General features: G+C 42.8%; 1 protein-coding gene across 1 annotated transcript in view; it reads right to left on the bottom strand.

Annotated features, from left to right (window-relative positions):
- Nucleotides 1-8,421: 8,421 nt before the first annotated feature.
- LOC117523805 (high affinity choline transporter 1-like) overlaps nucleotides 8,422-10,219 on the bottom strand; it is a 132,730-nt gene continuing 130,932 nt past the window's right edge. The window contains 1 exon segment of the mRNA XM_034185416.1: nucleotides 8,422-8,989. Within this exon segment, the coding sequence (XP_034041307.1) occupies nucleotides 8,438-8,989 (552 nt within the window). The 3' untranslated portion in view covers nucleotides 8,422-8,437.

Raw genomic sequence — 10,219 nt, 5'->3', positions numbered from 1 at the left:
TAGGTAAGACCACTGTTGTTTGGTTGTTTTATTTATATATTAGATTGTTTTGTTTGTTATTTTGGCCTCTTTCTCACCCTGAAGTTTTATTTAACAATAATAAACTTGTTTTTTTGTTTGTTTTTGTTTTTTTTTGGACTGCGGACCTGGAATTCTGGTCATCCTTGGGAGTGGTGAGCGGGGGAGTCATTTTTATGTTATGCCTTGGTTCACCCCTAGGCCCAGTCATAACATAAATTGGTGGCTTGTCTGATCCACTGCAGATCTTTTATTAGCTTTTGTTTTGTTGTTGTTGTTTTTTTGTTTGTTTGTTTGTTTTTGTTGTCGACAATGGAATTTGATTTGGACAGCTTTGTTAAACATCCCACTTTTGCAGCAGCTGCACAGGTGCAGGAAGGTGGATCTGTTGTTGATTGCTAACCTGTTTAATGTGCAGGCACCCTTAAGTGCTAAAAAGGCAGAGCTAAAAGACATCTTGGAGGAGGAGTTGGGGAAAACAGGGTTTGTTATGGCACTTTTCTACTTCACAAAAGTAGCACTACTCAGCACTACTCGACTCTACTCGTTTTTTTTGCTTTTCCATTAGGGTTAGTACCTGGTACCGGGTGCTTTTTTTTTGTATCTGCTCAAGAGCGGTTCCAAGCGAGCCGAGCTGATACTAAAATGTGATGTCAACAGGCTGCCGGCCACTGATTGGTCAGAGAATGTCGTCACTGGATGAGTCATGAGCGCGCCGTCCGAGACGAAAATCAAAACCCGCCATTTTTAAATAGTCACAACAGTGTTACAGCGACCGTCCTTTTCTTTCATTTCATGGCGAGTTTTTTTTTTCCTCGCACAAAACCACACCGTGGTCTGTGGATGAGTTGCGGACGTTTGTGTTTGGTGGCGGAGGAGAGAATACAGAGAGGTGGATGAAGTGAGCCGAAATGAGAAAATCTTCCAGTCTTTGGCCACACTCGGCTCACCAGACATTACAGCAACGCAGAGAACAGCTGAAAAAGCTTAAAAGTGATTACAGGACCACAACGACCAGAGTAGGTCGGACGGTAAGGGCTGGAAATGGTTCGACTGCAGGAACGCTGTTTACGGACACCGAACGGCGAACAACGGGAGGCAGGATGACCGCGGCTCGGCTTTGTCGGAAGCGACGGACAGTAAGTGTTTTTGTGACTGTAGTCTGCTTGAAAGCACCATTTAACGTTACTTATCCTATTGGTGGGAAGCACACTTTAACAAACGAAGATTGTGAGTCTAAACTTGTGTTAAAGTAACATCATTGTCTCATGTATGCAGACACAGTGAGCTAGCTGACTGCTAACTAGTGAGCTAGCTAACTCTGTGCTCAGCTTTAAAGTATTAAGTTCTGACAGAAAAACACCTAAAGTCAGCATGACAACAAACGTGTACATTTGACTCATTTAGTGCCATTACTGTGTTTTTTTTTTTTTGACATGTCGGCATTTTGTGTTTTTGTTGAAGAATCCAGTTCCATAAGCGAGGAGGGTTCAACCAGCAGTTTCAACATCTGTATCAACGTCCAGCACCACACAGCAACGTGTCATCACAGGTAAAGATAATGTCTCACATCACGTAACTTCCCCAAATACGATATATATACAGGGTGACACCCCCACCCCTTTCACAAAAAAAATCCAGAACCCATAAATATTGTCATAAATCCCACAAAGTTATATAAAAAAAAAAAAAAAAAACCTTCAGTCTCTGTATGATCATTCCCCAGAGTTTGTTATCTTGGTCACTTTGCATAAAAGTCATGTTCTTTCAAAATGATGCTCCAAATGGTCTGATTTGTTGGAGGATAATCCCCAAATGACCCGACAAATTATGGTCATGTGCAAGACTCAAAACCTGGAGTGGAAACTCCTTTGGGACTACAACCTGGTTCACCACATCAAATTCTCTCCCTGTAGGTGGATACTATTGGCTCACTAACACTCCATCATCAAACAGGTAAATCACAGACTGTGTGCCACTTTTATTTTGCTGTGCTGCAGACAGACTGTGCTTTGTGCCCAATGTGCTTTGTGAATTATCATAGGGTCCTTCACTATTTCTTTTGGCCAGGCTTAAAATCTAATGTGGTAAAGTTTTGTAAATCTTGTTATGTTTGCCAACTTTCAGGAAAACCAAACCAGGTTATTCCTCCAGCTCCATTACATCCTATCCCAGTAATTGGAGAGCCATTTGAACATGTACTCATAGACTGTGTGGGACCGTTGCCAAAAACAAAGGCTGGACATCATTATGTTTTACCCGTGATGTGTGCAGCAACTCGTTTTCCTGAGGCTTTTCCAATGCGTACATTATGGGCAGTCAGATCAGGGAACAAACTTTATGTCCAAAGTTTTCAAGCAGGTTATGTGTGAACTGTCTGTTAAACATCAGGTCTCCAGTGCATATCATCCAGAGAGTCAGGGTGCACTGGAGAGATTTCATCAAATGTTAAAATCTATGCTTCGGAAGTATTGCTTTGAGTCACACAGAGTGGGATGAGGGGCTACCACTGTTGCTGTTTGCTATTTGTGAGACTACTCAGGAGTCTCTAGGATTTAGTCCAGCTGAGTTAGTTTTTGGGCACACCGTTCGCGGTCCTTTGTGCTTGCTGCAGGAGAGGTGGTTGGCAGATAAACTGAGTCCCATGCATAACATCTTGGATTATGTAAATTCATTTAGAGAGAAACTGCACTCTGCTTGTGAACTGGCCCGCACTTCCTGGTCCACTGCTCAGACAAAAATGAAGAGAAGTTATGGCAGGAAATCTCAGACTCGTAATTTTCAGCCAGGTGACTTTGTGTTGGTGTTGCTGCCTGTGGTTGGATCCAGTCTTCAGGCAAAGTTTTGTGGTCCATACGTGGTGGAAAGCAGGATGAGTGACACTGATTATCTGATTAAATCACCAGACAGGAAGAAAAAGAGTCGGGTGTGTCATGTCAATATGTTAAAACAGTATGTTGTTCGTGATGGTTCTGGCATGTCACCCATGTGCCCTGTGGTGGTCACTTCTGTGGTCACTGTGGTGTCCCCGCCTTACTGTCTGGAGGAGGATGGGTTACGGGAACCAGCAGGTTCGGTCCCAAGTGCGCGATTGGAAAATTTGTGAATTTTGAGAGATTTGGAGGAACATTTGTCATACTTGTCAGAGGCGGCCAGAACGGATATGTGCCAGCTTATTCGTGGCCACCTGCTTATATTTGGTGATAAACCTACTCAGACCATGGTGTTGTGCCATCATATCGATGTTGGTGATAACAAACCCATCAAGCAGCATTCATATCGAGTAAATCCAACTAACAGAATAGTCATGCAGAATGAGGTGAAATATTTGCTGGAGAACAGTTTTGCAGTCTGTTGGTAGTATCAGATTTTCAGCCTGCATCACCAGATGCTACTTTGAGACTACGTTACTTCAACTTTGATACCTCCATGCGCTCTGACTTCTGAGAGATTCACTGAGACACATCTGTGGGACATCTGAGCTTCCCACAGCTCCTCTCAAGGTAACCTGGTCTCTCTATTTTCCACAATAGACCATTTTGACCTTTGGTGTTTCCAGATGCCTTCCTGTGCAGTTTCCATGCTGCAACACATCCTGGCTTCTACGCTGCAACATCTCCTGGCTTCCCCGCCACTACCTGCACTACAACGTCACTTTCGAACTTGCAGCTGTGCCACTGCTCATCTGCACTAAGCCTCAGAGCTTGCTGCTTTGCACCGTTCAGCGAAGTTCCTGCCGCCTCTGAGTTTGTGAGATTCTGTGCATCACCAAGAACTGTATGAACTGTTATGCAGAACTACTAAGAACTTCCAAGTCATTCCTGAAGCCAAGTCATGCTTAATTGAACTGCGTCATAAGTCGTGGTGCTGCTGACCTCTGTGAACAATTCCTGAACTCCGAACATTCCTACATTAAGCCTTCCTGTGAACATTCTGTTGTTAAAGGCTTCCAGTGTTACGAGTGCATTCACTCACCTTTGTTCTCCTTGCTTCTCAGAACGTCCCTCCCTCCTCGGCTCTTAGCGTCCCACCTGGCTCCAGTTCCTGTACCACACTCCTGGGTTTCATCCCACTCACTAACTCTCAAGCCTGGCTCCATGTGCACTGCAGCTCTCAGCTTTCCACTGTGACAAGCGGGCCCTGTCTTGGCTCTGCAGGCACAAGTTCCAGCTTCAGCAATATTAAATCCTTTGTTAATCCATTATTGTAAAAAAATCTCCTTTGTTCACTCCTGTCTCATCCTTGCTCCCAGCATTTGAGTCCATCACCTGAACCGGTCCAGTCCCGTCTGGACCTCTAACCACCACAGAAGTATCTGGCCAGAAATAATAACCCAGTGGGAGCAGTGCAGTTCCAACAAGCCCTCATCTTCCATGGCCGGATCCGGGGAGATCTTCAGCAGTCCATGGGTTTTATCAGGGACCAAGTGCAGAACTTCTCAACCCAGGTTAATCACTTAGACACTTACATAGCTCGCAGCTCGGGTCACTCTCTTAAGACACTCGCATCACTCATCACGAATCCTTTATTGTAAATAAATCTTTCTTCACTCCTGTCTTGTCCTTGCTCCCAGCATTTGAGTCCATCACCTGAACCATTCTGGTCCCGTCCGGACCTCTAACCACAACAATAGCAGTGTTTAAAAAAGTGAGTAAAGCTCAAAATCCATATGGTATCTTTTATTTCCATGCACACAAATGAATTTAAAAAGCACAGTTACTCTACTGGAAAACCATAGTGTGACATAGCTGATTCTCATTTGGGAGGCAACACCCAAGTTGTTAACAAAAATATAAAATAAAGGTTTTTCTCTGAGGAAAAAAATGTCTTTGGATCCCTCGAGTGTTGTAAACATACTATTTCCAGACTCAAGAAAAGCATCACATCCTTTGGCCAAGCAGTATTTGCTTTCCTTGATGCCTTTGGAGATAGAATTGACTTGTACAATAAAGATTTGCCAAGACGAGTCATAGTGAGGCTTTTTTCACCACCAAGAATCATAGAGTTTGGGACAAGCCCGAAACATCTGGCTTTTTCAGAACTGTTGCATCTGGGGTCCTGGGGCCTCATGTACAAAGCATTGTATGCACAAAAACGTGGCATACGTCCATCTCCACACCAGTGTTCAGATGTATCTAAAGTGAGTTGACCGTGGAAATGTGCACTGCATCATGCAAAGATCCTGCCTGCCATAAGCACGTTTCTACAGCTATTGTTCCACTAGTGACATAGAGGTGATGCTGGGAACAGTTAATAGTGTGAAAACAAGAAGTCACACACCCACATGTTTGCAGTGATATGGGTGGACATAAAAGCATGCTCAAAGTGATGTGTAAAATGGTATTAACAATGGCTGTGCTAGGATTGTTAGAGGACATTGCAAATGGTGCATTCTGACGTGAGTGTGTATTCAGGGAAAGTGAGCATTTACTTGCAAATGATGCAGAACTGGAGCTGGCACAGAGCACACAGTATGGTGAGGAGCCAGGGTTGTCTGTGACCATACAGGTGGTCTCCTGCTGTTTATACTACATCACTCAGTTTGTAAAAATGTCTTTGTGAAAAACTCTGGAGAATTTTTTTTTTATTTTTTAAATTTTCAATAGTGTCAATATTATACGGTGTGATGACACAAAATTTTCTGTACACATCAGTGGTCTCCGGCTGGTTATACTACAGCATTCAGTTTGGAAAAAAATATTCAAAACTTTAATTTTAGTGAATTAGTTAATTTTATTGCTCATTTTATGACTTAATTTAATAATTTTAAAAAATCACTAAAATTCCATTTTTGCACATTTTTCCAAACTGAGACCACTGATGTGTGCAGTGAATTTGGTGACACCACACCTGAATTTGTTGATTATTTTCTGGTGTCTGGTTTTTGCACTTTGTAGATGGTCCCTACGCTTCCGTTTTCTGCCACCTGCTTGTTCTGGTCAATGTTATTTTTACAGTTCAGAGGACAGCTCATAAAATAAGGTTGTAGCTCATTGTCTACCTTCCTGAGGTTAGAAATTATTGTTTGTTTTTCTAGAACATTTCTCTTAAGATAACTGAGCTGTTTACCAGAGGGGGAGGTTTCTATTCTCTGTGAGTTTGACAGGTGGACTGTCCCAGTTCACCTCCTCACCTGAGACTGTCCCAGGAGTGGGACACACCCAGCGGGACTAGGTGCTTGACACCAGAAGCAAGAGCTGCTTGGATCACTTCTCAGCCTGTAGTGACCCCCACCAAAAAAATAAAATAAAAAATAAAATCATTTTTGTGGTGATAGGGTATGCGATCAAGCTTTCCTGCAGTAATTGATCCCTAAACTAACGGTTTGGGGATAATTCATGATTTGAAGCTGATTCCCATTTTGGGGGTTAACAGGCCCCACCTTTTCTGAGTGCCCCGTGAGTGGTGGTGGATGTTTGTGGGTGGTACCTGGACTCCAAACGACTCTGGGCAAGAATGGGTCGAATGGCCACTTGCCCAGCATTGTCCATCATTTGGCCGCTGGTGTGATGCTGCCTCGATCACACCATTCGACCAGGGTTCCGCATGGCCACTGATTTTGTGCAGCCCCTCGGCCTCAGCACCATATGTCCAACCTGCGTTTGAAATGGCGTGTGAATGTTGTGAGCACCATCAGATCGCAGTGTGACCTCATCTTGCCCACTGTTCGAATGGGTTTCCGACACGAGCGGCAAGCAAATGTAGAATGCATGTGCATTTTTCATGACTGCCATTCGAATCCTCCTTCGTGGGACATCCTGTTTTAATCGTGTTATGTGTGAAGGAGCTCTTAGTCAGAAATCCACGCAAATCTTTATACATGAGGCCCCTGGTCAGGGAATAGTTTGGCTCACCTACTTTTATGAAAATACATTGTATGGACAAACTGGAAATGAATAAGGCTCAATCTGGCATAAGATGTGAAGGCATTGTCCCTGCTCAGAGTGTTTGCCCACCAATCTTCTGTAAAACTTGTTTTCAGATCATTTTTCCATTTAGTTTTGACTGTTGAAAAATTGTAAGTGGTACCCATAAGCTGATCATAAATGTTAGAAATCAGTCTCCTTTTAGTTGGGGTCAATTTAAAAGTCTTTCCTATGGTGTTGAAATTAAATCAATTTCAAAAAGTAGCAAGAGTGATTGAGGTAGAGGAAAGGTAAGATGGCCTCTATGGTAAGATGGAAGCCATCAGCATATCAAGGCAGGAAGAAAAGATGAAAAGTCATCAGAGCCTCTAAAATACACCAATTTGTCTGAGTAGCATTAATCCAAAATAACATTTTTTGAATATTAGCTGCCCAAAAGTAATAAACAGATTTGGGAAGCCAGAGCAAGAGCTCGAGGGAGGTGTGCTACATTTCACAATGGAACACAGGAACACAAACACCAGCAGGTAAACACGCAAGACATTGACGTAAGGTGAGTGTGTAATTACACCTGGAAAACATGGAAAAGTCCACTTGCCAACCAGAACAAATTAGTGTAAGGTGGACATGGATGCTTTGTTGTTCAAAAGAGAGCAGCTAAAAGAGAAAGAATAAAAACCCTGCACAACGTGAAAGAACCTAACTTCCAGGGTGTGCATATGAAGGTGTAAAGGACACGCCCATGGATCCCCAGACTGGCCACCGAGAGAATAAAATACAAAGAGGAAACACAATTCTATTGCTCTGGAAATACTATGGTGCGTTTTTTATGACATTGAATTAAAGCTCACCATAGACATATGTGCCTGTATGTTCACCACACACTAACATAAATAAGTCAATCATTTTGACATTGCATATATTTGCTTTTTCAACATTCACATATCTCTCTGAGAAAAAAATATGATCAGTAAAATTATTTCTTTGTTGTTACACACATTAAGTGTGTGTTTGTGGTAATTAGTCACATGATAGGAACAAACTATGTTGTGTGTATGAAGAAGTATTCTGAGTTCTCGAAATGCGAATTAGATATTTTTTGGATGCAGAAGTGTACAGTGTACAACTGGTTTAAATTGTATTTCATGAGAGTCATGTTGGACGATGAGTTGGTCGCATGTTGTTTCGACCAGACTACAAGTTATTACTCAATATCACACACCATAATGATACCAAGAAGACAGTGACAATGTTCCAAAATTTGATTCAACACTATTTTCAAATGGACCATTTACCCTCATTCCAGTGGTAGTTTAAGACTGAAAATTTAACAGTTGTTTTTAATTGCTGCAAAGTTGAACTTTCAGCTAATAAACAGAGTTAACATTTTCCTTAACATGTACATCAGTCTTTTAAATTTGACTGGAATTTTTAAACATTCTGAGACAGGTGTTCTAGGACTTGGTGGAGAAATAAAATCTGTGTATCTTTCTAGATGGACTGATCTTTACTGGACCTGTTAAGGTTCAGGAAAGACAATAAACATACTGAAACTAACAACTGGTGCTGATCATTGACTCAGAGGCCTCTTGGTTCTCCAGGTGTTGGTTTTCACTCTCTGCTTTTATGCCACTTGCTGGTATTGGTGGTTCCTGTGAGTTCGTGGCTATAACTTTGAAGATGTCCCAGTTCTGAGGAAGCAGGTCTTTGTTGAAGAACAGAGAAGTGAGATAAGAGAACAATACATTGGCTGCAAAGACCAACAACATGCAGATGGTTTTAACTGGTGAATACTGGACATAAAGACCGTCCTCAAGAGTGCATCCTGGGAAGTGGAGGACTGGTGGCAGTCCAACCAACGGCTCACACCACACAACAGTCTAATCAGCAACCCCACCAGGAAGCCCATAATGGCTCCCGTAACTGTTGGAGATGTTGAAGAAGATGGCACAGACGAGCTTGGGAAAGATGAAGATGGATGCCACTTCACTGCAGAGGAACCAGAAAATGATGATACTGCTTTTCAGGCTGGTAAGTGATGTTCCAACCACACCTGTTACCACCACAGCAACACGGATCACCCACTGGATCTCTCTGTCTGACGCCTACAGATGAAAGGACACAGAGTGGATGAACTGTAAATCGTGCAGTTTTTTTCTCCACCATGCAGGAGCAGCTCTATTTTAAAAAATAACCCCTGTTGCCAATGTGCTTTCTTATTTGGGGGAAGGTCGAGACCAGCAGTTCCCCAACAAAGTCAGCACACCCATTACCATCGCTGAACCACCCAATGACAATAGCCAGTGTTGTGCAAGGTCACATTTCAACTCAGCCACAAGGGGTATGTAGCCAGTACATTCTGAGTGCCAGTCCCAAGATACGAGGTCTATTAGAAAAGAAACCGACCTTTTTATTTTTTTATAAAAATATTTGGATTTGAATCACGTGCGATTACATCAGCCAACCTTGAACCCTCGTGCGCATGCGTGAGTTTTTTCACGCCTGTCGGTTACGTCATTCGCCTGTGGGCAGGCTTTCAGTGAGGAGTGGTCCACCCCTCCCGTCGGAATTCCTTTGTCTGACTTCTTCCTGAGAGACTGGCGCTTTGCTTGATCAAAATTTTTTCAGAACCTGTGAGGCAGATCGACGTGGACACCATTCAAATTCAGCTGGTTTTCGGTGAAACTTTAACGGCTGATGAGAGATTATGGAGTGTTACTGTCACTCTAAGGACTTCCCACGGAGCAGCACGTTGCGCCGCGCTCGGAGGCGCCGTCGTCAGCCTGTTTCGAGCTGAAAACCTCCAAATTTAAGCCTCTGTTGACCCAGGACGTCGTGAGAGAACTGAGAAGTTTCAGAAGAGGTCGGGATCAGCAGTTTATCCGGACATTCCACTGTTAAAGGAGATTTTGTAATGAAAGACGTGTGGACGGATTCGCATGTTGGCAGGCAGCCGGCGCGGCGCGACAGATACAGATTCTTCAATGTCATTGTATCAAAGTACAATGACAGGTAAGGTGCAAGCCTTTCAGTGAAAATATAAACCTGAGTAAACCACATGCAGACTTGAAAGGTCTGGATATGAAAAAATTAAAAAAAACATGAGAGTTAGCCAAATAAAAGTGGTATGTCCAGAGTGCAAATTAAAAAATAAGAACATAGAGATTACATTTAAAAAGAGACAACTATGTACAAAACTGTGGATATTTCAGTGGCACTGGATATTGCACATTAACAAATACTGCACTCAAGTGTGGCATGTGACCTGACTATTTGGTTCCACTGGCATTCAAAGCTCTAACAGCAGTTGGGTAGAAACTGTTTTTCATTCTATT

The sequence above is a fragment of the Thalassophryne amazonica genome, chromosome 13 (genome assembly GCF_902500255.1).
Source record: "Thalassophryne amazonica chromosome 13, fThaAma1.1, whole genome shotgun sequence".
NCBI lineage: Eukaryota > Metazoa > Chordata > Actinopteri > Batrachoidiformes > Batrachoididae > Thalassophryne > Thalassophryne amazonica.
Note: the sequence above shows the minus strand (reverse complement) of the source record. Positions and strands in the feature narration are given on the sequence as shown.